This window comes from Phyllopteryx taeniolatus, chromosome 12 (assembly GCF_024500385.1).
Source record: "Phyllopteryx taeniolatus isolate TA_2022b chromosome 12, UOR_Ptae_1.2, whole genome shotgun sequence".
NCBI classification, from domain to species: domain Eukaryota; kingdom Metazoa; phylum Chordata; class Actinopteri; order Syngnathiformes; family Syngnathidae; genus Phyllopteryx; species Phyllopteryx taeniolatus.
This window is the reverse complement of record NC_084513.1, coordinates 13,873,260-13,900,420: the sequence shown is the minus strand read 5'-3', so window position 1 is coordinate 13,900,420 and position 27,161 is coordinate 13,873,260. Positions and strand designations below refer to the sequence as shown.

Here is a 27,161-nt window from a genome sequence, read left to right as displayed (position 1 = left end):
ACTCCAGTGTCATGTGAGAACCAGCATTTAAGTCTTACAAAAACCTCCACTCTTGTATGTGTTAATCATGTACTGTACTTGTCTGTGGGGCTCGCAGGATCGCCGGTTCAGTGATGAAATTGACAAGCTGACAGGGTACAAGACCAAGTCCCTCTTGTGCATGCCCATTCGCAATAGCGATGGAGAAATTATCGGAGTGGCCCAGGCCATCAACAAGACCTCAAGTGTGGAACTCTTCACTGAAGATGACGAAAAGGTAATATCTTTGTCACGGTGGGGAGCCTGTGCCACTGTTGTTACTTTGACATTTGCAGACCATATCAATATTGCAAATGTATTTTTCTGTGTTTGATTTTCATATGCTCTTTCCTCGCAGCCAATTATCCTGCCTGTCAGTAGTCAAAAAGGCGTCGGGAACGTGGGTTCACTACACATGTAAAAAGTTGAGCCTAGCACACACCAAAACAGCAATTTTATCTAAATAATTCAAAAAAAAAAAAGAAAATAGTTTGACTAAATTAGAATACTCACCACTCATTTGTGTGTGACTTTATATGAACAATGTACAAACTCCAATTCCATTGAAGTTGGGACATTATATAAAATGTATGTTACAACGATGTGGCTTCATAGTAAAAGAGTGCGAGTACTAAACTGGCATGGCAGCAGTCCAGACCTGTCTCCCTTTGAACAAGCATGGCGCATTATGTAGTGCAAAATACTACAACGGAGACCCTGGACTGATGAGCAACTGATGTTGTACATCAGGCAAGCTTAGGAAAGAATTGCACCTACGCTTCAACAATTAGTGTCCTCAGTTCCCAAATGCTTATTGAGGGTTGTTCAAAGGACAGGTGATGTAACGCAGTGGTAAACATGCCTCTGTCCCAGCTTTTTTTGGGAAGAATGTCTTGCAGGCACCACATTCAAAATAAGTGAATATTTGCAAAAAAAACAACAATAAAGTTCATCAGTTTGACTATTCAATATATTGTCCCTATAGGGTATTCAATATAATATAGATACAAAATAATGGTGGTCAGCACAATTTTTCAGCAGACCTTAGAATTTAGTAGGAGATCAGTAAAAGTAACTTACTGCAAATAGCAGAAGATTCGCAAATTCGCAGACTTTAGGCTTCTCGATGAAGCGTTTTTCTTGTTTGCAATCAAACAACATTGACCCACAAAGCTGTAGAATCATCATATGCAAGGTGTTCTTCCAAAAGTTTGCACTTGGGGAGCATGTGAAACATATCTGGACTACGAGCACTGCTTTAGACATCTTTGTTTTGACTGAACAGTTTCAAAGAAAAACAAGTGCATGAGCCAGATGCAATGCTCACAAGCTTCACCATTCATGTGTGGCATTTCAAACGTTCATTTGTCTCGGCTGGGTTCTGGTGTTGGTGGTACGTGACCAAAGCGAGGCTGTTATGAAATTGTGTTTTCATACTGTTTTCTATGTTAATATTGCAGGTGCGGAAATACCAAAAGTAAGGCAATGGAACACTCTAATTGGTTCTACCCTTGAAAGACTGTTCTGTAAGCTTATACTCTTAAGTTTCGAATTCACGGTACAGTTCAGAAACGTTGGCAGTAGTTATTCTGTTTTTGTAACACAATATCCTCCTTGTTTTTTCTTTGTGCCTTATCAACTCATTCACTGCCAGCTATTTTCAAGGCAGTTCCCCATATTGCCAGGCATTTTAGAGCATTTTGACTCATCTTTCAAGACCCACAGAATATTGTCTCCTGCAATTAATCTACCAATACAAAGAGTAGACTGTCTCCTTTCACCAGAAGTTTGTTTCTAGCTTTTTCCGTTCTTTTGTAACCAACAGTAGAATATGGGCTGGTTCCACCCAAAGAATGAGAAAACAAGCTTTTTGTGAAAAGAAAAATGTCAAGCAGAACAATGACTGACGCTACTATTTTGTGCTGTTGTGACACCTTAAACTATAAAACCACAAAACCGAGACTGCAAAATTGCTTTTGGCTAATCACTTGTTTACAGATATGCAACTATGAAATGCACCATGATTGACACTGACTCACCTCATAGCTCAACTTGGACATCAGTGGCTTTTTTTACATGCCATTCACTCCATGAACTCTTTTCTCCCGATCGCAACACACATTTTTACGACCTACCGCGTCACATACTCTTTTTATACCGTACATATACATACTCTGTTCGAGTGTGAAGTGCCTAAACTTGTCCAACGTACGACACTTTACCATTTCTCTCCCTCATAATCGACGTGACAAGCCGAGATTCACCCCCTAATCTTTATCTACTAGTCAAAAGCTGTGCTGATCTCAAATGTAGAGAGACGCAACACTGCCATCAACAGAGATTTGTTAGTCAGTGCAGTGGTTTACGAACCTGAATTTCACAGACAAACTGGGCGAGACCCACTTTCACGTCTACTAGTTGAAAAATGTACTTGACAATATGCAATGTACGGCCGTCACAGCGAGTCCCTAGAAAATGATCAGTTAATCGACTGTCATTTTGGTAAGGATTTGTTTAAAGTAAATCCGTTACGTCAAATTGAGTTGCCAAATGCTATGAAGTGCTAGATGAGCTTTTTACCTGGGTTACTTTCCATCACAAGTTGTCTTTTTCCCCCAATTATAATGATGCAGAACTTCCATCCATCCTATCTGATGGACTGTAGGAAATATTTTGTCTTTGTTGTTTGGACGCCACGCTTTGTAACAAACTATATATTATTTCAGTAATTCACACACTCACTTGTCAGACGTGTGGAATATTTGCTCCGATGCTTAGTGTCTCTTTGCGCTCTACGGTTCTTGCCAAAAGTTGGAGCAAATTTCCCTCGGTTGGTGTCTTTGTGGATTTTTCATTTTATTTTTTTTACTTTGCCTGTGTGCTCAGTGTTCAGTTTCAGTTTGGTGTTATCATCTACGAAGCTTAATGGCCAGCAGTTACACTGGCTCTGGGGCACTTTACAGGCGAAAACTGTACGAGAATGGAACGGAGTAGCTTTATTGCTAGTTGACATGAATTACAGTGTCGACTGGATTTTAATTTCAGCACCACTACAAAGACAAACTACAATATGTTCACTGTCTGATGTGCTTTTTTTCCATTTCCAATTTTCTGTTCCAATGGCGGAGTACTAAACAGCAGAGACAACAAACAGGACTGGTATAATATTTTTTAGAATTTGTACTTATTTTCTTGCCCATCTCATATGTTTGTATGATATTTCTTTGCCAGACAGAATTTGTTGCCCCTACCCACTCCCAAAAAATTGGCATAGGAGAATCATACTCACTATGCTGTATCGTTTATTTCAACCTAACAAAAGCAAATGTTACTAATATGGGTCAACTTTTCTTAGTTAGGATTATGAAAGCCCTGCACAGTACACAACATTACTGGCACCACTGAAGTGTTATCATCCTCGCTGTGCTATGCTTTAAGTGGCTTTACCATTGCGTTAACAACACACTAATGCTGGCGATAGATGAATTAGTAATGAAATCTAATGGTAGCATTTACACAGAACACAGTAAGCTGCTATTGTGTAGCACTGCTGAAGGTCTCAGTAACAGGAAAATGTATCTCACTCCAAATTGTTAGAAAATGCAGCAATGTTAGATGTCATTACAACGATTTTAGATTGTCTTCATTAAACATTTCTTTGTGTGGTGCAACCTCATAGGCTATCTGAACACATGCTGGTTGGCTGTAATCCCACGCTGCTTTAATTGTGTCGTGATGATCCTCTGCGGCCTTTGGGGAGCTTTAGTAATCATGTATAATGTATAATTGCATTATCTTTTATAAAGCATTATAGCTGTTGTCTTATGTGCATAAACTTACTTCATCGGGTCGCTTGATTTTATGCATACTCACTTTGAAATGTCCTGTCTCAGTAAGACGCAATAACTAGAATAACAACTTCTAAATTCGAAAATCACAGAGCAAGGAAGTCAGCCAAAAGTGATAAGATGGCGCTCATCAAAGGGATAAGTGTTGGTTTAACACTCATAAATTTAAAAATAATATCCCTTTCTGTGCTGGGCTACTTGTCTGCCTGTATGTTGCGCTTGTGATTTTGCAAAAAAAAAACATTTGTAGCTGTTAAATGAATATTGATGTTGATGACAGAGATAGTAAGGTATCTTTTTCTGTGGTCCCCCCCCCTCGAGTCGCTGACCAAAGCCACGGCCCTCACTAACTTGCACGAGCGCAATACTCAAACATGGCCATTCATAATCACGTGCGATTATGGAAGTGCGTATTTGTGATAAGCAATCAAAGAGAACTCACAGCTAGCGTCAACAAAATAGCAGCGCTAACAATACTAAGATAGTTTAGTGTTACTAGAACATTATGGGCTTTAGTTTCGTGACTAGCCCAAATCCAGCGCTGCGCTTGGCGTAACTCTGCAAGGAGGCGGGCTTCAACCCTGTCCAATCGAAGCGGCTTCCCTCATTCCTTTTAAAAGCAGTGAATGGGATCTCACGTGGACCTCTCCATATGCAGAAGAGGACGCAGCAATCCGTGCATGACCGCAGCGGTGAACATTAGCAGTTACCCTTATTAAATACAGAATGAGCTGGTGAAAACCCGATTTATATATGTATCTACATCCCAATAATAAAGAAATAATGTGTTCAATGAATTGAAGTCTACAGTGATTAAGAGGGTTTAATCCCTGCTGTTGAAATACATCTGTTATCCACTACATGTCCGCCGAGCTCGCATGTCTGTCTCCCTGCATGTGTACCTGCATGCATCAAATTCACCAAAATCGTTAGGCCACCTGTGCCAAAACTTAGACAAGGTCCCAGTAGATGTATATTCAGATGGACTTTCTGACACCAAAATCTCACTCTGCCATGCGCATCTCCAAATGCACACCTTCGCTGCGCCCAGCTTGGCACAGACGGGCCTGTCAAATCTAAATGTGGCAGTTTTTACGCTGAAGCGTTGCTGCACCGTCTATGAAAATAGGGCACTAAATATTATGGGGTTGAAGTGTTATTTGGTGCAATGTACAATCAATTAAAATTCAAAAAGAGATTATAAATATACCTGTCGAGCAGAAATGTTGGCTAAGGTCCCTTCGCTCTGCCTCTGTTTGCTTGTCTTATGCCCACCTGTTGGCAAACGCGGGACGAGGGACCAGACCAGGATGAAAACGTACAAAATGTTAAGAGAAGGAAGTCTTACACCTTGTGATTATTTCCCCTTTTATCAATACTATGGCACTTTCAGTGACTTGACTCTGACTGAGGTAGCAAGCTGCAATTTGGTGGTCCACCATGTCAGAGGTGGATGACAAGAAGCAGTGACCAAGTATGCCTTAGGATTTCTGTCACTAACAGCGGCGCAGATGAAGTGGAGTGGTTGCTCTCGAAACCACATCAGGTGGGTTCAAGTAGATTATTTTAAGGCAGGAAGGGAGACAGAGACTCAGTTAAGTGAACACTGCACTCTTTGTATTGTAAGAAGAACAGAAGAAGCACTACGTCTTCTTCGCCCTATGCTGCCTTTTGATATTGTAGCATTATCTCAAAGTCAGTAAGCTTATTGCTCAGCATCATTTGGCTTTTTGAAAAACAAAACTGAGCAAGATGCTTTACTGTGTAAAACCATTGAATCACTAAGAGCAATATATTGAGAAATAATGATAACTGAGCAATTTAGTAATTTTGAAACAACATCTTACGTAATAATGTTGATATACCAGAAGCCACAGACGTTCAGTCAAACACACTTCAATATTAATACTGGTTGTAATTGTCATAGATGACTTTTTATACAGCTAAATTCTGTCAGGGTCACGGGTGACTTGGCGTCTTCTCCAGCTGCCTTTGGGCGAGAGGTGGGAAACAGTGGACGAGTCAGAAATGGTTTTTATTGATTTATCTATCAAGATAGCGTTGTTGTGGATTTTTAAAGAATGTACACATTTGTTTAGTATTATCATAACTGCACAGGCCACAACATTAAGGTTATAGTCTCAACCCCCCCAAAAAATAATAAAAGATGCGTGCCTTCAGTAAGACTTGTTGTCCAATTACACAATTAATTTACCAATTACTAGAAGTTTTCAGCAGTGTTTGTGTGATTGACTCTAGAGTGCCCATTAGTATGAAAGTGAATGTGAATGGTTGTTGGTCTAAAGTGGATGGATGGATGGATGGATGGATGGATTGTTTGCAGTGGATCAAATGCAGTGGCGTTTCTAATATTTTGCCCCTCATGTAAGATTAATAAAGTAACCAAACAACCCCACTTATAAATATTGTTAAATACATACCCGTGATAGCCTCAACCAAAGCTGGACGTTGATATCTATATTCAGTATGCGTAGCACCAAAAGATTTTAACCACACATAATACAAATATCCTGCAATCATCTCTGAAAATCTAATCTGTATTTCCTGCATGTCCATTTCTACTAAGGGGGTCCCTAAATCACTTTGTGAACCATTGCTCAAGTGAAGCATGTTTAAACAAATCCGACATCAGTCAATACGGCAGTGCTTTGCACATCTTCATTTGTGGCCTGATGAGTAATTGATACATTGTGTCGTCCCGGAAGGGGAAGGACATATCAGCAGCTGCAGCCGAGTAACTTGCCATTCAAGTATTGTTGTGCCTTCCTCACCTTCAGGTTGGACTGAGGGCTGGTAAATATTAGTGCATTTGTTGTACCGATTGTGACATTTACACTGCAGCCAGATGCTAAACATTGATAACAAAAGAGGAGGTCTCGTAAGGAAGCCCTCAACCTAAATCTTTATTGATTTTATGTCACTGGGGCAGACACCTTATACAAATGTTTTTACAGTGTAGATTTCAACCTACTGGATGTGCATTGTTATAAAGCACCTTTTTGTGCCAAGTCGCGTGTGTGCTCTGATATCGATGTGCATTATGAATCAAGCACGGCAGCAAGTAGGAAATGTTGTTTGATTACATTATTTATGTATAGAAAATCAGGTGCATTTATTGTATCAGCCCAAGGCGCAGTACATCAGACTGTTCAGTCAAATGGTAAAATGTCAGCTAAATTGATGAATCCAACAAGTCATTATGTCATGAAATTCTTTTTTTTTTTTTTTTTTTTTTTTGCACTGATTCAAAGGGGGACATTTTTTTAAACTAAAAAAAAAATACAAGAAATGTATTCCAATACGCAATTGGATTAAAGCACATTTGGAGTTTAGTTGCGCTACCTCTGGGGAAAGTTGTTAATGAACAGTTTCTCAACATCATTTTGAAAAAAAAAAAAGGCCATAAATGTGATAATGTTATGTGTTGGGTGAGCAACTATAAATGTAATTGATCCTGGTGGGATACAGTAAGGCTCACTTTTGATTGACCCTGCGAGAGAGGTATTAATTAAACTTTGTTTACAATCATGGCTACAGTTTGCAGTGGTTTAGAAGGCGTGTATCAAAGACTCTGGGCCAGTGAGTTAGACAATGAGGGCTGAAGTATAGTATATATTATATTTGTTGTTGTACTTGATGGAGATGTTGAAGGAATGATGAGTCCTGGTTGACATCCACGTTTCGGACTTCTGCTGAACACTGAGCGATGTAGCCAAATGTGACTGGACTGGACACATGCAAAAATATACAGTCGGTAACTCACATGCACACACTTGGGCGACTCGCCCTCACACACATGCCAACTCGCTTCAATGGAAAAACTGACCCGTTGTTGTGATCAGGAAACAACATTTTGAGGTGACGGATATGCTTGATTATTAGTTTTAATGAACCAGAAACAACTTGGTCCGATTGTCAAGGAAGAAGTGGATTGCTTTGGCTGCTGTAGCAATATTGTAACAATAAAAAGAGAGGAAACGGCCTAGACATAAATGGAGAGTGTGATATTTCAGAGGCTGTTGCCAATGATTGCCTCATTAATTGACTGCAATTGTGCATTTTGGCGACACGCTCCACACTTCCCTTTTTAGGCATGAAACCGGTTGCGGCAAAACTTAGCTGTGGTCCCAGCAGGCATAAGTTTCGACAGACTTTCTGACACCCAATTCCCACTCCACCAGGCGCATCTCCAAGGACACACCCTTGATGCGTCGAAACACCCGGCTTGGCTCAGACCAGTCTGCCAAGTTGGCCAACACGCAGCGAGACTTGACCTTGCACGAAAATCAAGATACGGCAGTTTTTACGCTCGACCACATTTGCGGCGTCTACGAAAATAGATCCCCTAGAGTTGTGCACCAACAGCTTTTTTTGTAGAAAAACAGATGTTTGGAGATCAGGTGATAGTTGCTATTGCTAGTAATTTTGTGCCATCAAGCACTGAACATGAGCTTTGCTGCTGCTGCTGCTGCTGATGATGGATGATAAGATAATTCGATTTTTATATGCGCAGGTTCTGCAGATGTACCTACCCTTCTGTGGCATTGCAATCTCCAATGCCCAACTCTTTGCTGCCTCGAGGAAGGAATACGACAGGAGTCGGGTAAGTACCTAGTGACTACCCTCTGTGGAATCAGCAATACCTACCTTGTTGGCACCACTGCTGTAGGCTATCACCTGGACAGACCTCTACTCTGGGTGTGGGGATTGGCCTAATTCCAGATGAGGGCTTGGTCCACAATAGACATCTCCGAGGAAATGTTATGAGAAACACTTATTCATGCCACTCGATCTGCTGTGGAGAGAACATTATGAGGACACAGTTCTGTGGGAGAGAACTGCTTTTTTATGTTCTTTGTATTAGATTGGATTGACCCTGCCATACATCAGGGACTTAATTAGCTTTGACTGAGGAAGCTAATCATGTTGCATTGTTCTGATGTTTTGTAGCTCAAGAATAACAATGATTTTACAGTGGAACAGCTGAACAGGTCAAAGCATCTCGACTGAGAGATGCAACCTGCCGAATGCTTTCTTATTTATTGCTGTGGCTGCAAAACTCTGGCAGTTACACCAGTAGTGTCTTTGTTTGCCTCCAATATTCAGGCACTCCTTGAGGTAGTCAACGATCTGTTTGAAGAACAGACTGACCTGGAGAAAATTGTCAGGAAGATCATGCACCGTGCTCAAACATTGCTAAAGTGCGAGCGCTGTTCTGTTCAGTTGCTGGAGGACATTGAGTCACCGGTACTGTTTTTTTTTCTGAACATCACATTTGGTGCACCTCCAACAGTTTAGCACTATATTATGAGAGAAAAATATGAAAGTAAATTTAGTGGTTTGTCTTTTTTGAATGTTTCAGGTAGTGAAGTTCACAAAGTCTTTTGAATTATTGTCACCTAAATGCAGTGCAGATGCTGAAACAAGGTACGTACGTACGATGTTTGACTCAGCTCTTGTTCATACAAGCAGAAATAGCTACTCCATTAAATGTGTCCAAATGGCAATAATCACGTTTTTCTTTAAATTCCCTCTCTTTTCAGTTGGGTAAACCTTTCTGTGTCATGTTTCTGCACCTTTTGCATTTTGCGTCTGAATCTGTAAAGCTTTCATCAAGGAATAGATGAAAATAAAGAAATAGACTCCTCTGCTGTGGAAGTACCGAATAACAGGTCGACTGTGGGAGCCGTCTTTGATTTTGAGAATTCTCACCACCGCTAGCATGGCTGGGTGTCGAATGATTGAATTATTGCATACAATGTTTTGATGAACACCTTGTAGACAGCCCACAACATTAGGTACACCTTGCCAATGAGATCCACTGAAGGAGTTGCTAAGATTCTCCGTTTTGATAAAACATTGTTAGTGAGGTATTAATTTGACACTATGTTTATTAAGTGGTGTACAATTACATTGCATTGTACTGAGTGACATGAATGCTATGTCTGCCTTATTTCACGGCACACGCGAGTGGGACAAAATGTTGTAAACAGTCACAACACTATAATAAGCATATTGTTAAATGAATATGGTACATTATTATACATGTACAGACAATTTCGGCAAAGCTTTCACTGCTTGTGTTTGGATAGCCTTTTGTTAGAATATAGTTTAATTGTGCGTTTGGTTTAGTTTTTATTATACTTGATTTTTCTTTTAACAAGATATTGTAGGTGTTGGTCCAGTTTTGTGGCGCATCTTTTTTATCACCTGTTTTTTTTCTTTTTTCTCTTTTTTTCCCTTTTCTTTTCTTTTTTATTGATTTTTTTAAAAACATTTTTCTTTATGAGTAGCTTTCCAGGAAAGATTCCATTCAAATGTTTACACACCATTAAGTCTTGAATGTTGTGTTTAGACAGTGCACTGCATGTTTCTAGTGTTGCAAATGACCAGTGCGACACCTTTCGAACCAAAGCTGAAACAACAAAACCCAATGTCCCCTGTGAATCTTTACAGAGAGAACCACCCAGAACATTAAGCAGCAGATACAACGGAAAGGGTCAGCGGACAGCAATAAATGGGACTAGAGGAGTGTGCTTGGGTTTCTGTGGCAAAGAACCAGCAAGCCGATCACACATATTCAACTTTTCATTACTCTTAGTTGCAGAAGAAGCTTTACGACACCAACTGTATTAATGCATCCCAGAAGCAGGTCCACAGACACGGGACAAATTAGCATATTATATGGCTTTGCCATGTTGCACTTCTAATATGCAAGTGAATAAAACTATTTGCATAGCTAATACATTTTCATGAGAATGGCTTTGAGAAATGTCAACATTAATCATAACTTGTTTGAGAAAATTAGATGCAGACACGGGGGAGGTTTAATATTCACTTCATCTCATATTTCTCATCATCTATCCCTAGTTTCAAGGACAGTATGGAAAAGTCGTCTTACTCTGACTGGCTCATCAAAAACAGCATTGCAGAGCTGGTTGCATCCACAGGACTTCCTGTGAACATCAGCGACGCCTACCAGGATCCTCGCTTTGATGCTGAGGTAACCACACAGCAATCAACTATTTTTTAAATGATCATCATTACCTTTCTTTGCTGATTGGCCGGGAGAAATAACAAGGTGCTGTTTTGTCAGACAGTATGACATGAGGTCCATTTTGACTCCAGTTTTAGGTTACCAAATGTGACAAACACAATTTATGAACAGTTTATTATCAAACAGGTCGGTATTGTTTCAAATGTCTGTTGTGGAACTTTTGAAGTTGAGTGCAGTGTATGAAAATATCGTATATGTTCTCAATGCAGATGGATGGTTATCGTTGTTATTAATATATTCACCATCATTTTTCTAGGCCGACCAGTTTTCCGACTTCCACATTCGCTCTGTGCTTTGTGTTCCGATATGGAACAGTGATCACCAAATTATTGGTAAGTCAGTAAATAGTTAATTATTATTTTTAACTTATAAATGACTATTTTTTGTTAAGACTAAATGATACTAAATTATTTGTTTTTTTACATGGTCTTATTATTATTTGTTATTTGGTCAGAAGAGTCATTTTGATCATCCATCCATCCATTTTCTGTTCCGCTTATCCTCGTTTGGGTCGCGGGCGTGCTGGAGGCTATCCCAGCTATCTTCGGGCGAGAGGCGGGGTACACCCTGAACTCTTCGCCAACCAATCGCAGGGCACATAGAAACAAACAGCAAGCAGTCACCCGCCGTGCCGCCCATTTTGATCATGTATATTCTATTTTCATGATAATATTGAATGGTTTGCATGTGTCCCGAAAATTGCTGTCATTCTGGGGTAACTGCCCTTTAAGAAGCCCTCTGAGGGTTTCAGTGACGTTGCGAACAATATTTTGTCTTTCTTGAGGGGAGGTTGAAACAGTGGAAAGTTACAGAATCAATATTTAAAGCTACGTTTCATATTTTGGCGCCACGGTGGGTGACTGGTAAGCACGTCTGCCTCACAGTTCTGAGGACCTGGGTTCAAATCCGGTCTCACCTGTGTGGAGTTTACATGTTCTCCCCGTGCCTGTGCGGGTTTTCTCCGGGTACTCTGGTTTCCTCCCACATCCCAAAAACATGCAAGGTAGCTTAATTGGGGACTCTAAATTGCCCGTGGGTGTGAATGTGAGTGCGAATAGTTGTTTGTCTGTATGTGCCCTGCGATTGGCTGGCGGCCAGTTCAGGGTACACCCCACCTCTCGCCCAGGGATAGCTGGGACAGGCTCCAGCACGCCCGCGACCCGAGTGCGGATAAGTGGTACGGAAAATGAATGAATGTTTGATATTTGTCATCATGTTATGTTTGTAGCCGGATGTTGCTAAGGTCCACCAGGTGCTCATTAAATGCTAACATTAGCCAAAAATGTCCACCCTGTCAACGATAGCAGCCTCCCAGATCTCCGAGATCTCACACAGGAAGTCATGATTTTCATGGGAGTGAAAAGGGATCAATGTATTTGCAGCAAATGGATAGTTTAGACGTGTGCGCCTTTGTGTGCTTCACATTTCTTTCGCGTAGGTGTTAATGTATTTGTCAGGGACAAGAAGCTGGGAAAACAAGGACAGAACAAACGAATGAAAAAAGGGCAATGTGTGGGTGGCACCTGAGGACCTGAAGTGGAAACACATTGTACAAACAAATCAGCGGAAGATGTAATTCTCAAGTCAAGAAAACTTTTGATTTGGAAATTAATGCTCTTGTGTCATCTCTCAAGGTAACCAACAGCTCATTCAAAAATGAAATCACAATACATTCTGCTGTGATTAGAACAAATTTACTGAGGGCTCCGTGTTTGACCAAATTAGGGCAGTTCATTGCAGCACTTTCTGTGGAACTGTGATGAAAAACTCATAATTAATAAGCTCTCAAAAATTTTAAATTACAGTATATTTGAATTTAAAGTTGCTTAATTTACCAAGGACTTCACATCTACTTATATCCAAATATATACATAAATACAACTATTTTTCCGTAGGCTTCGGCATTTTCGCCATTTTTCCCCTTCTGTATTTTAGTCGTGCTAAGATTTCTTATGGTCTGTCACGGTGTCTGTGACGAGGCTCAAAGGGATCCTACTGTTTCAACCCATGGTCTACCACAGATGTCAGTCAGTACGTCCCTTCCTGGACCTTCACGTTCTGATGGGCTCTCTCACGTTTCTCAGGTTGTGATCAAGGTCTTACATGTTTTCTGGGCAGCTTTGGGGCATGTTTGTGGCCACGCCAGACTCGGATGAATGAAGCTCCCCTACTGGACCCGGCTTTACCCCCTCTCAAATCGCGTGCGCCATTTTGTGGAATGTCGGAGCCATAAAGTGTCACATGCCAGGACGTGCCGTGATTGAACGTAACGAAACGACTGCGCTCCAAACATGGCAGAACGTGCGACAAAACTTGAAAGGATCGTGAGACGCAGGGGGAATACATATGCTTACCGTCCCACATACAAACTTTATTATGCCCTATTAACATACTTCCAGGTTTTGTTGCATTCTCCTCAAGCTAATGGATGTATTTGCAAAACAGTACCGATTATAATCTCATATCACAAAAAGACATGATGTGTCATTATAGTGTGCAACAAAGTTCATACAAAACTTGCACACAACTATGAGTAGTAATGTTAGCACAGACGCTAATGCTAACAAAACATTAAAGGCGTCGGCCAAAATAGGTAATCCAGGGTCACTATGGCGATGGTAGGGACACTTTTCTCCTTATTCCTGGCTAGTGTGTCATGATTTTGAAGCTGTTGATTACAGCTCAAATGAGACAACGTATTGTTGCTTGAAGCTGTGCTGAATGTTTTTTCTGAGGTCAGCGTGCAAATTGCCCCTCTGTCCGAGACAGTGTGAACAGAAGGTTCATGGCAAAAACCCAACTGCAGTCCACTGCCATAAAGTGTAAGTGCATAAAAATGGGACACTCTGGGCTCTCTCCCCTTTAACTCAAATTGCACTCCGTAGAGCGCATAGCCTCCCCCTCCTATCTGAGCCAAGCACCAACAGTCCCCTTGAATTTACTCAATAAACCAGCCATGTCTGCTTACATTGGTGGTTGCAAATTGCTTGCCGCATTTGGTAATTGTCCAGTGGCTGATAAAATGCTCACCTCCCCATGAAATCACGTGGCGTATACCGAATGATCATTTGAGTATGCTTGCTTTTTAACCTCAAGATGTGGTATTGTATTGTTTGCTCTCTTGCTGTTTTGTCTCTTTCCTACAATATGTATTGTATACATCACTGAAAATGAGGGCTCACGTCAATCATCTCTTGAATTAAATTGAAATGTACGTATTGACTGAAAAAAGTGCTCAGTGTTAGACATGGAATAAATGGAAAACTCAAGATTTGACAGTCAGCGTGTGGACTAGGGCTTCAGGCTGGCGTGGCCACATTAGAGCGCCTCGTTGTCAGCCATGAGTACACGCATGTCACGCAGAGAGAGACAGAAGAGTGAAGAGAAATAAAAACTTCAACTTAACAGCCAGCGTGTGGACTGGGTCTTCGTGCTAGTGTGGGCACTTTAGAGTGCCTCGTTGTCAGCCGTAAGTGCGCGCATATCATGGAGAGAAGATGGACGAGGGAAGGGGGAAAAAAGTCTGATGTGATAGCCAGTGTGTGGACAGGGGCTTTGCGCCGGCGTAGCCGCTTTAGAGTGCCTCGTTGTTGCGGGGTGAAAACTGTTCCAACTGTTCCAGCCACCTGAGGCTTTAAGTGGATATATTTTCATGGCTCAAACATGTAGTTTTGTGTGGGCATAAGAAGGATGCTAGACAAAGTAGCATACATTTTTTCCACGTCATAGTAGTGGTACTTGATTGAAAATTAACAGTTGAGCGGTGTGGTTTCAGTGCATTCAGCAGACACACCCACAGTGTTCGAGAGCAGAGACAAGGGCTCACAATTTTCAAGCCTAATGTTATATACTTTTTTTTAGTCATTCAAATTTGGCAGGGTTTTTAACATCTCTCCTCTCTTAATTTGTCTTTAGGCCACCTACGTTGCTGTGACATTATTTTTTTTGCTTTTTGCTATTTTGATGTTCTTTCTTTAACGTTCCTTAGAAACAATTTGCAGTATCATCTACTGGGTAGCAGGTTTCATCAAACAGGCATTTCTTAGTTTAGTTCTCCTTGGACTTGTTCAAACAGGTGTTGCTCAAGTGTTGAACCGCCTTGATGGAAAACCATTTGATGATGCGGACCAGCGTCTCTTTGAGGTATTGCCTCTCCCGCATTAATGTCATTTAGTATCATCGTTAGTGGAGTTGTGTTAATATTCCATCCTTTTTTTTTTTTTTTTAGGCATTTGTGATCTTTTGTGGCCTGGGCATCAACAACACCATCATGTACGACCAGGTGAAGAAGTCCTGGGCCAAGCAATCCGTGGCACTGGATGTAAGTCTGCAGCCTTCCTAATAATTTTATGCTTACCAAAAATTATTCATACTCTGGCCATATTTAAGTTAAAGTGCTTTTTTATTCAGTTAATGAGTAATTGCAAATATTGTTCATTCATGTCTCAACTCAACTTCCTGCAGACTTTTTTGGCACTTTGTTTTGTCTAACGTCCAGGCAGATACCCTTTCAACAAATAAAAATTCACTTTATTTAAAGAATAAAAAAAATTGGCCAGTGTATGAATGTTTTTTGCTTATCTGCATATTAATGCTGGCTGTTGTTTGCCAACTCAGTCTCTTTGGTTCCCAGTTCTTTTCCCCCAGAAATCGAAAAGTGTTGATCTCAGTGTGTAGATAGCCCCCCTTTTGTAGGTTTTATTCAAATTAATTAAAGGCTGGGTAAAGAAATCCTTTATCTTCCCCATAGTGTTATGTATCCATTAGGGGTTGAACATCTAAAGATTTTTTGTAGTTCTCTTAAGTCGCTTAATCGATGATGCATATTTTGGTATTGATATTTTTTCAGCACAGTACAGCGGTCCCTGACCTCTTCTCGGACCCGTGCGGATGTATGAAGACTGTGTCGCCTTGTTGGCCAGACACTCAGTGTTACAGTCCGACGACTACAGCAGACGGCGAGACGAAATTTCTCTGTTAATTGACCGATTGGAAGAGGAGATGCCAAAAACGTAATTAGCGATTGATTAGTCGACTTCAACCGTTAAACATGCAGAGTAGTGAAGTCAACTCGTCGACTAATGGGTTCAACTCCCAGAAGCCATTCACCATTACTTAACCTTGCGTATAATAAGTGTTGGGGTGCATCATGGCAGTTAGCACCCTAGCCCTGTCACATTTGCTGATAGACAGCGAAATTAGGCATTAAAGGTGGTACCGTGAATTCAGTAATATGGAAGTGACATCTGGCAGTGCTGAATAATGATGTCTTAATGAAATAAGCAACTGCAGGTCTGTGCATGGTATTTCTCTCGGGGAATGTAGGGAACATGCCAATTGACTCAGGGTTGACATAGGCGCTCACTTGGAGGTGAGTCTAAACTTTCAGAGATGCTCTCAACTAAAGCAGTGTCATTCTAATGTGCAGCGTTGTCTATCATGGCCACAGCCATAAGCTTCTCGCCGACTCACTGCGTATTTTAACGAATTGAAAAACAACATGTGTGTCACTGGTGTCATTATTTTTCAGGTACTCTCTTACCACGCCACTTGCTCCAAGACTGAAGTTGACAAATTTAAGGTAAATGTCAATTACTACAGTAGTACTGTCATCCTCCGCAAAAACGTTGTTGTAACAAATCTATTACAACAGTTTGGCCATCAAGCTAAAAATAGCAAATGCGCATGTTTCCATTATAGTGCACTGCAGATAAAGGACAAAGCTGGAGACACATATTTTTATATATTTATATTCGCCTGCACATCTTGGTTTGTTTGTCTGCTGCTCAGTTGCATGATGAAAAAGATATCAGGACCATGAACCTTGGTGGAAACATTGAGCATAGGCCAAGGGGAAAACCATTATATTTTTCAGGAAGATGATGGTGGTACATGCAGGAACCCGTTAGACTTTCTTGAGCATTGTGAGATATGATTTTTTCCCCCCCCTCATTATATTTTACCTGGATCGTTAAAACTGGCACAGTTCTTTATCAAAATGGGAAAATATTTGGTGCAGATTTTGTCGGTATCATCATGTCCAATTTTACTTTGGAATTCATTCTCTTTGTCTTTGGGTAAAGGAAGTGGGCTGTGATCATCCCCCCCCCCACACTGTTTTTCAAAAAATCACAATGGTGGTTTTTGAATCAGCCTGCTGACAGACAAAAACAATTACCAGTATGTGGATTAATAGCAAAAATAGAAGATATTTAAATGCATTTTTATGTTTGGTAGTTCTATTATTTTTACACTAAGTGAACTTAATGTTGGATTCAAACATAAACTTAATATGTTCATTTCAGACACATTAAAACATAGGTGACAAACTCAAGGCGCAGGGGCCACGTCTGGCCCGCTACATTACTTATGGCCCGCTAAAGCAATTCATGTATGTCAACTTTCATGATTCTTGCTGAAATCTGTACCAAAATTTTAAATTTCCATATGTAATAAATAATAACATTGCGATATCGCAAGCACTTTTTGTTACCAAACCCCTTTTTACAGTAACTTGAAAAATAGTTGAACTGATTTCAAAACTACAGTAGCTATCCATCAAGTTGTTGTGTATATGTAATACTATGGAGAGGCGATTAAACATTTTTATGGTTTTACAGTTATAACGGCCCTCTGAGGGAAACCGTAACTACAATGTGGCCTTCGACAAGCTTGACAAGCTAGCTTGAGTTTGACAAGCTAGCAATAAAGTAAATACAGTGGTGGCTTGAAATATGAGTTTAATTCATTCCGTGACAACACTCGTGACTCAAAACACTTGAATCATGAATGGAAATGCCATTAACCCGTTTCAGCCTCACAAAATTTTTTTAAAATTATATATATATATATATATATATATATATATATGTATATATAATTGTTTTCATGTTTTAAAAAGGTTAAATATCACAATAATATTGTACTTAAAACAGTAAGTAATAACATTAATTAAATACAATGTAAATAATTAAAGAATTCACATCTCCTTCTGATGTGTGCGACTTGGCCACCGGGTGGCAATATAATACAGTCATGCAGACAAACAAAGACGAGTTTCACTTAAGTACTCACTCAGTAATCTGCAGTAATATTAGTCATTTTTTGCAGAGAATAAATAATAATGTATTGTTATATTGTCTGTCTACATACGTTGCTGCACCATTTGTGTTCAAATATCCCTTGCTTAAAGAGTTATAACACCACCACATAGATGCTGATCGTTAGCCCGCAATTGTATTTTCCATTATGTGTTAGCATTAAGATAGCAGACTTTAAGACAAAGTTATGTTTGTTGTAAATACACACTTTTTGTTTTGTGGCTAGTTTGATTGTGATCTTTAATAAGGAGAGGCATTAAACAGCTTGTAGCCATTTTTAAAGATTTGTTTGCGATGCTAAACTGCTGTTTGTTTTGAAGTGACCAGAAGTTGAGTTGACTGCCACGTACTGCGCTTGTATCTCAAATTTTTGCTCCAAAGTCAAAGCAATAATCGGCCGAACTACGGCATTTATCTCGAACAACTTGTAGATGGGATCACTTTTATCTCAAGGCAATACTGTACAATAAAATAAAGCATAAGTATGGTGACGTCACCTTTCAGGTGAATGCAAATATAAAAGTGGCTTAAACCAAGATTTCTCTGATGGCTCTGTTTATTGTTTATGTATGAAAGCTTACAACTGTTAAGATGGCAATGCAATTAACGTTTTAGTTATTTTTCATTAGGTGATAATCTCTCTATGTACATTACATCAGAGAAGGGTATATTGACGCACAGACTTCCTTTACCACTTCCTGTATTGGCACATAGTGTTGATTACATACATACAGTGGATTACAAATATAGATTTGCCAGTGAAAATAAACTAGTTGCAATATTTAAAATGGGTAATAGCATTCAATAGACAATTGATATATTCATTCTTCATAAAATGGAAAAGACATTTTACATTTTTAATTGGGTTGACATTTCTGAAATATACTGTAGATATGACCTATTTTCCCGCACTTTCAAGTCAAAGAATTTTCCTGTGTAACCATTACAGCAAAATAGAAACTCATCTTTAAAAAAATAAAAAATAAAATAAAAAAATGTCCCCTCCTATGCGCCTGTGTGATCTCTTTAGCAATGTGCTCTGCATCATCACCCCCACCCGCCACCACAACCCCCTTCTTTCATAACTGCTCTACATACTGTATGGATCCTTATTGAGTGCGTTTATCTGCAAGAGCCAGAGGCGTCAGTAAATAAACCTGGCTGACATTTGTGAAAACCTGGAGCTGTGAATTGAGAGGTAAAGATACACCTGAGTGCCCAACATCAGTGCAGGAATTACAACCCCAATTCCAATGAAGTTGGGACATTGTGTTAAACATAAATAAAAATAGAATTCAATGATTTGCAAATCATGTTCAACCTATATTTAATTGAATACACTACAAAGACAAGATATTTAATGTTCAAGCTGATAAACTTGATTGTTTTTAGCAAATAATCATTAACTTCGAATTTTATGGTTGCAAAAAAGCTGGAACAGGGTCATGTTTACCACTGTGTTACATCACCTTTTCTTTTAACAACATTCAACAAATGTTTGGGCACTAAGAACACTAATTGTTGAAGCTTTGTAGATGGAATTCTTTCCCATTCTTGCTTGATGTACAGGTTCAGCTGTTTAACAGTCCGGGGTCTCTGCTGTCGTATTTTATGCTTCAAAATGTGCCACACATTTTCAATGGGAGACAGGTCTGGACTGCAGGCAGGCCAGTCTAGTACCCGTACTCTTTTGCCTCAAAGCCATGCTGTTGTAACACGCGCAGAATGTGGTTTGGGATTGTCTTGCTGAAATAAGCAGCGGCGTCCATGAAAAAGACGTTGCTTGGATGGCAGCATATGTTTCTTCAAAACCTGTATGTACCTTTCAGCATTAATGATGCCTTCACAGATGTGTAAGTTACCCATGCCATTGGCACTAACACAGCCCCATACCATCACAGATGCTGGTTTTTGAACATTGTGGCCATAACAGTCCAGATGGTTCTTTTCCTCTTTGGCCCGGAGGACACAACATCCACAATTTCCAAAAACAATTTGGAATGTGGACTCGTCGGACCACAGAACACTTTTCCACTTTGCATCAGTCCATCTTAGATGAGCTCGGGCCCAGAGAAGCAGGTGGTGTTTCTGGGTGCTGTTGATAAATGGCTTTTGCTTTGCATAGTAGAGTTTCAAGTTGCACTTACGGATGTAGCGCCGAACTGTATTTACTGACATTGGTTTTCTGAAGTGTTCCTGAGCCCATGTGGTGATATCCTTTATTCAATTCAATATAGGTTGAACATGATTTGCAAATCATTTTATTCTGTTATTTACGTTCAACACAACGTCCCAACTTCATTGGAATCGTGGTTGTATTTTAAAAAAAAAAATGTATACTCCAACCGAAATGGATGCGTGCAAGACAAATTTGAGTTACTGAAATGAGGTGCTGGTAAAGCAGCATTAAAGGATCAGCTACATAGTGACCAGAGCTAAGGAAGCACTTATTATACCACACTTCACTATTAATATGCTTAATTGGGATTGTTTACATGTGAAATGCTTGAGTAATGATGTCACATTTAGCTTCTAATCAGCTGTAAAAGTAAACAGTGGAATCTGGTTTTAAGGCTTCCTCATTAATGTGAGCACCTCGATGCATCCTGTAACCGCCGCAGCCTCCTAAACTCATTTCCTTCGTCCCTCTTGGTGTGCCACACCGCAGGCCGCCAACATCCCTCTGGTGTGCGAGCTGGGAATTGGCAAGCTCTCCTTTGACGATTTCTCCCTGGACGTTGATGCCATGATAACGGCCGCGCTGAGGATGTTCATGGAGCTGGGAATGGTTCCCAAATTTAAGATTGACTATGAGGTGAGGATTCCATTAATTTTCTTAAAACACTTTTGATGACTGTTCTCATATTTGCTGAAGGCTAGGCAGAAACACTGACCTACATTTGCAACCAACATTCTATGGTGGCGCCTTGAGATACTAGTCAGCCGATTTTTTTTTTTTTTTTTTGCTTTCACTTGGGAGCAAAAATTTGAGATACGAGTACTGTATGGTGGCAGTGAGCTCAACTCACTTCAGAACAAGCAGCAGTTTGACAGATTGTAAACAATTCTTTAAAAAAGAGGCTTCAAAGCTGTTTAATTCCACTCCTCGTGGTAGTTTCCTGTCAAATTTACCAGTAACAAAAAAGAGATTTACACGTTTTGTACTAAAGACAACCACATAACTTTGCCTCAAAGTACGCTCGCGTGATAATAGGATATGCCATAGACGGGCTAACGAATAGCATGTATGTGATGGTGTTATAATGCTTTAAGCAACAGATATTGGGGAAAAAATGGTACAAAGACAAAGTAACGCTTACAGGCATATATTCTTTATCTTGTGCAAAAAATGACAAATATTCCTGCATCTTACTACGTCACTCACAATAGTTCTTCATTCGCATGATTATACTGCACCCCGCACACCAGAAGTAGCCACAATAAATTATTTATGCACAAACTGTTTAATTCTTTAGGTTCTATTCTTATTACATATACATATCGATATCTTATTACAGTATCCTTTTATGAAGAAAATAAGTTTTCTTACTAAAAAACACATTACAGACATTTTAGGTTTTTTTGGGGGCTGGAACAGATTAATGGCATTTTCAGTCATGTCAATGAAGAAAGATGATTCGAGATACGAGTGTTTTGAGTTATGAGTTTGGGCACGGAACATATTTAACTCCTCTCGCAAGGCACCACTGTATTTGTTCTATGAAGTGTTCATTTAATGCCAACAGTCTATTCTCTTCATTTGATAGTGTTTTGTTCTGGCAGTACTGCTTCCAGAACTGTATGTGGATGTTACATTTTTTTTTTTGTCCAATCAATCTCTATGAGTTGCCATGCCAATCTAACGTGCAGGGCAATGCGTTTCATTAACTAATCAGATTTAAAATCTGACAGCTGGCCCACAATAACATTTTTTCCTTCTCTGATTGGTTGGTCAGAACATACCAAGTTCAACAAGTTAAACAAATCTGCTAAGTATAGTTAAATATAATCATACATTTTAATTTCCTTCCAGACGCTGTGCAGATGGCTGCTGACGGTCAGGAAAAACTACCGCATGGTTCTGTACCACAACTGGAGACATGCCTTCAATGTGTGCCAGTGCATGTTTGCCATGCTCACGGTAAGAAGACTAGTAATCTGTAGCTAAAGAACACTAATATTTGAATAGAACAAAATCTCTAAATTAAAGAGGAACAAATCAACAAGTACATGAGCAGAACCATGCACTTAAGTAGAAAATTGTATAGAAAGTTATAGTAAAGCAAAGCAAATTTATTTATATGACATTTCATACACAAGGTAACTCAATGTGCTTTGCATGATTAAAAGCATTTAAAAACAAAGAAAAACATGCTTATAAACATTTAAAACAGAGAGAAAAATAAAGGTACAATGAAAACTGTGTACAGTGCAAGAAATAGCACTTCAAAGTGGTACTGCTCTAAAACACACGAGAAAAAAAAAAAGAGTTTTTAACGTGGACTTAGAAACATGCACACTTGGGGCTGACGTCACTTCTGTTGGCAACTTATTCCATTTGTATGCAGAATAATTGCGAAATGCTGCTTCTCCATGTTTGCTTTTGACTCTGTGCTCCACTATTTAACCTGAGTCTGTAGAGCTCAGAGCCCTACTGGGTTTATATCCCATTAGCATTTCTTTCATGTATTCAGGACTTCAACCATTTAGTGATTTATAGACCAGTAGCAGAACTTTAAAATGTATTCTAAAGCTGACAGGGAGCCAGTGTAGAGACTTTAGAATAATAATAGAGTAATATGTTCTGACCTCTTTGTTCTCTTCAGAACCCGAGCTGCAGCATTCTGAATGAGCTGCAGCTGTTTAATGCTCTTTTGGGGGAGTCCAGTCAGAAGACCATTACAATAGTCAAATCTACTTGAGAAAAAAGCATGGATGACCTTCTCCTGGTCTGCTTGACACATGCAAGCTTTCACTTGTGATATGTTCTTCAGATGGTTGAAGGCAGTTTTAGTAATTGATTTATTTCACTTTTTTAAACCTGTGGGACTGTACTTTTTTTTTTGTAGATCGTCAGTAGGGCTCTGTGATCGACAGACTCCGGTCAAATAGTGGAGCACAGAGTCCAAAGCAAACATGGTGAATCAGCATTTAGCTATTATGCTGCACACAAATGGAATAAGTTGCCAACAGAAGTGACGTCAGTGTTTTTAAGTCCAGGTTAAAAACTCTTCTTTCCCCCCCATGCTTTCTAGAGCATTTCCACTTTTAAATGATATTTCTTGCACGGTACGCTGCTTTAATCTTTATTTTTTTCAGTTTTAAATGTTTATAAGCCGTTTTTTTTCTTTGTTTTTAATTGCTTTTAATCATTCATGTAAAGCACATTGAGTTACCTTGTGTATGAAATGGGCTATATAAATACATTTGCTTTGCTTTGCTATGACTGTTGAAAGTCAAGTTGGAATCCATCAGTACACCAAGGTTTCGGACTTGATCTTTGGTTTTTAAAAGAGACTGACTCCAGGTATTTACTAACAGCAATCCTCTTTTCTTTATTGCCAAAAATCATCTCAGTTTTGTTGTGGTTTATTGAAGAAAAGATTGGCTCATCCAGTTATGCCTCGGTTTTAGACAGTGACACAACACCTCAATTGAACTCCAGTCATCTGGAGACGCTGCTAGATATAACTGTGTCATCTGAATAGCTATGATATGTTCAAATTTCACAATAGATGACAATAAATGAGCGAGACAATCTGCATTCAAATTACTATATTTTGCCACAAAAAAAAAGCATAATTTCTAAGCATATAAGTTGAGGCCATAATATTTTCATAACATGTATTGATTTTCAAAAAGGTGTCAGTTTCCTAATAATTACAGTCCTTTACATTTTGTAGAAATCCTTCTAAATTCTCCCGAGAACAGGTCAGCAGATGGAAACTTGTTGATGTTGGCTGTTAATGGAAGAAAAATTTAATTAGTTTATCATCGATCAACACTGGAGCTCTGCTTGTGAATTGATGCATGAATAGTAATAGTCTACGAATATGTGCCGTACTGGAATTCATAACGTACAGTAGCAGAGTAAAATACTGTGTGTGCATTTAATATTTTGTATTCAGTTTACTTTCTCAATAGCTGAAATGCTATAATTTTGTTTAGTTATTGGTGTTTTTTGACTGGGGTATAAATAGTGTGTTTGAATTTTTGGGGGAAATGTGATGGTCAGTTGCAATTATATACCTCAGTGATCTTTCTCCTCAGACTTTTCTCTCAATAGTTGACTCTTTTTTTTTTGTTAAACCGGTAAAACTGAAGAGCATGGCTTTGTATTCCAATCCATTTACTCATTATTACTACTAATTAAAACCGGGTAGTATGAAAAGTGTGCAACTAGCACAAACAGTAATTCATTTAATCAAGAATTTCAACAAGCAACGATATGTAATAATTTTACTTGAAAATGACAGTTTCTAAGTACTGTATGTTAATTTCTATACTGGCTTGTCATAAGGAGTATCGCTATTGTGTCCTTACCATGGTGACGTGTCGTTCCACAATATTATTGGACCAGTCAGGACACATCTCAATGTGTTAGCGCTAATGTCAGTGGTAAAATTACATTTCAGTGTGCGCTGTTTGTACATTTACCACACACTAAATTGAGACGTTTATTTCAAGAAAGTGAGATCAGGTAAGGTACAACCACATTACATTTGTCCGTCGAACCTTTTGTTTGCTCATTTACCTGCGAACACAATTGCTTGTTATGTCATTCATTCATTTGTTTTCCATACCGCTTACCCTCACTAGGCCGATCCCAGCTGACTCTGGGCGAGAGAGGGTACACCCTGAACTGGTCGCCAGCCAGTCAGAAGGCACATACTGTATAAACAACCATTCGCACACCTACGGGCAATTTAGTGCCTTCAATTAACCTACCATGCATGTTTTTGGGATGTGGGAAGAAACCGGAGTACCCAGAGAAAACCCACGCAGGCACGGGGAGAACATGCAAACTCCACACAGGCGAGGCCGGATTTGAACCCGGGTCCTCAGAACTGTGAGGCAGATGTGCTAACCAGTTATACACTATGCCGCCTTGGTTATGTCACTTAAATTAAATTGCACATTTACCTTTCATGATTTGTATTCGCCCCAGTGGATTAAAAGTACTGTAAATGACTTCATTTTTCTATGGTTGGATTATTGGTGTACATAAAAAAAAAAAAAAAAGTTGTGGAAACTATGCTGGGCTTCCATACTGCATGTTGTAATGCTCTAAAAGTGACCTGTTTATTATTTTGAGACACTGACATTATGCAAAGTTTGAACATTAATAGTGCACTTAAATATTGGAAAGGGGAAAAAACAAAAAAAAACTGTACTTAAATAATGATTCAATTCAAATGTATTGCACATACAAGTTCAACTAAAACTTCACTTAGGTTTAAAAACAAGCAGTTCATAAAGAGTAAATGCAGATGTATGTACTCAGGTTAAATACAACTGAATGGTACTTCAAAAATGTACTGTAATTGAAAAGTAAAAAAATGCTTTGTACTGGGTTTTTTAGAGAAAAAAAAATAAAAACTTTGAACAGGCTGTATGCATAGCTACAGTGCGAGCTTCATTCATTCGGGTTTGAGTGCATTTCATGTTTTATATTAGTTTAAAAGCCAAAACCGACAAGTGCCATTTAGTCAAAAATAGAGCCTACTCGCAGACTACCTATCACAGCCAACGTTGCATTTCCCAATGCTGCAAAACCAAACAACTCATGTAAAACTCTTTGAGAACAAAATGTTTAGTTCAGAAACACACAAGTGCTGTACAAGCGCCTTACTACAAGAGACTGTAGTTGTAATAAACTCACCTGTTAATTTTTATTCACAAAATGCAGAATACCTGCCATTTCAGTGTCATTTTATAGTTATGTGAACATTTTGGACTTGTCTATTTTTGAAGAATTTTATTTTCTTTGAATTTTCTGGGTATGCAACAATGTCTCTTTTGAAGACATATTCAATCATTTCAGATTTTTTCCAAATTAGCCTTTTCAATACTTGGTTCTACTCATTTAGAATACCCTAAATAGAAATGATCAGCTTTAACCTGGAAACCAAAAATAAAAAAAATATTAAATTCCCCCAAAATGGAGAGACTCCATTTTGTGTTTGAACACTTCAAATGGTGTACATGTTATGTGTGTTTAATTCAGTGACTCTTTCACGTAACACTAAAGAGAGCCACAAGTACTCCTCGTACCACACTTTGAGAATCACTGCCGTAATGAGCTGGCTGCAGGCCTCGCTATCTTTGCCGCTTTACCCGCAATGTTGTGACTCACTCAGCACATGGCCTCTTGAACTCATTCACCAAAGTCATACAAAGGTATGCTTGTCAACCATCTCCATTCTTTTTGGTTTGTTCTTCTTCTGGGGAGCATTTTCCATTTTTATTCAGTGTCCTTCTCATAGCTTGTACAAATAAGAGAGTAAGAAACACACGGAGTAAGCATGTTTGGTTTGTTTTCTCATCTTCCGATCAGACGGCCGGCTTCCAGGAGACTCTGACAGAAGTGGAGATCTTAGCACTTATCGTGGGTTGCGTGTGTCACGACTTGGACCACCGGGGCACCAACAACGCTTTCCAGGCAAAGTAAGTGTCTCAGACTCGCTCTGCCGAATGCGCATCCTCCTACACACTGTTTAGAGTGTTTTGCCACCTGCAGCAGCAAGCAGATCAGCGAGAGTCAAGTGGCAAGTTGTATAACACTTACAAAAGTGTCTAATTGATGAGGACATTTCGATGAGCAGGTGACATTTGTGCTTGCTTATCTTACTATATTCTTATTATAGACAGATTCTAACCAAGTTGAAATGCTTCAACAGCAACAGACTTATTCTCTATCACTCAGGAGCACGCTTTACTTCTCTTTTCAAGAGGGCAAGTACCAATAAACAACAGATAATGTGGTTGCCGAAGTGTCCACACCCTCTTATAACTGGGGATATGGCTATGTCCAGAATTAACCATTAAGATTCAAACCTACTGTATGTTAAATGCCACACACTTGCCACCGTTTCAAGTGCCTCTGATTAACCCCAA

General features: G+C 39.4%; 1 protein-coding gene and 1 long non-coding RNA gene across 3 annotated transcripts in view; one reads left to right on the top strand and one right to left on the bottom strand.

The window, feature by feature from the left end:
* Nucleotides 1-27,161, top strand: part of pde11a (phosphodiesterase 11a) — a 47,288-nt gene that overhangs the window by 2,863 nt on the left and 17,264 nt on the right. For both annotated transcript variants that reach the window (XM_061792845.1, XM_061792846.1), the window contains exons 2-13: nt 98-256; nt 8,401-8,490; nt 8,994-9,134; nt 9,250-9,314; nt 10,758-10,890; nt 11,201-11,276; nt 15,020-15,087; nt 15,173-15,265; nt 16,475-16,525; nt 20,713-20,859; nt 22,078-22,185; nt 26,602-26,711. In XM_061792845.1, coding sequence (XP_061648829.1) covers nt 98-256; nt 8,401-8,490; nt 8,994-9,134; nt 9,250-9,314; nt 10,758-10,890; nt 11,201-11,276; nt 15,020-15,087; nt 15,173-15,265; nt 16,475-16,525; nt 20,713-20,859; nt 22,078-22,185; nt 26,602-26,711 — 1,241 coding nt within the window. The remainder of the gene's footprint in view (nt 1-97; nt 257-8,400; nt 8,491-8,993; nt 9,135-9,249; nt 9,315-10,757; nt 10,891-11,200; nt 11,277-15,019; nt 15,088-15,172; nt 15,266-16,474; nt 16,526-20,712; nt 20,860-22,077; nt 22,186-26,601; nt 26,712-27,161) is intronic.
* Nucleotides 27,066-27,161, bottom strand: part of LOC133486964 (uncharacterized) — a 12,568-nt gene continuing 12,472 nt past the window's right edge. Inside the window, exon 4 of the long non-coding RNA XR_009791172.1 lies at nt 27,066-27,161. This exon is cut by the window's right edge and continues 979 nt beyond it. This is a non-coding gene — a long non-coding RNA (uncharacterized LOC133486964).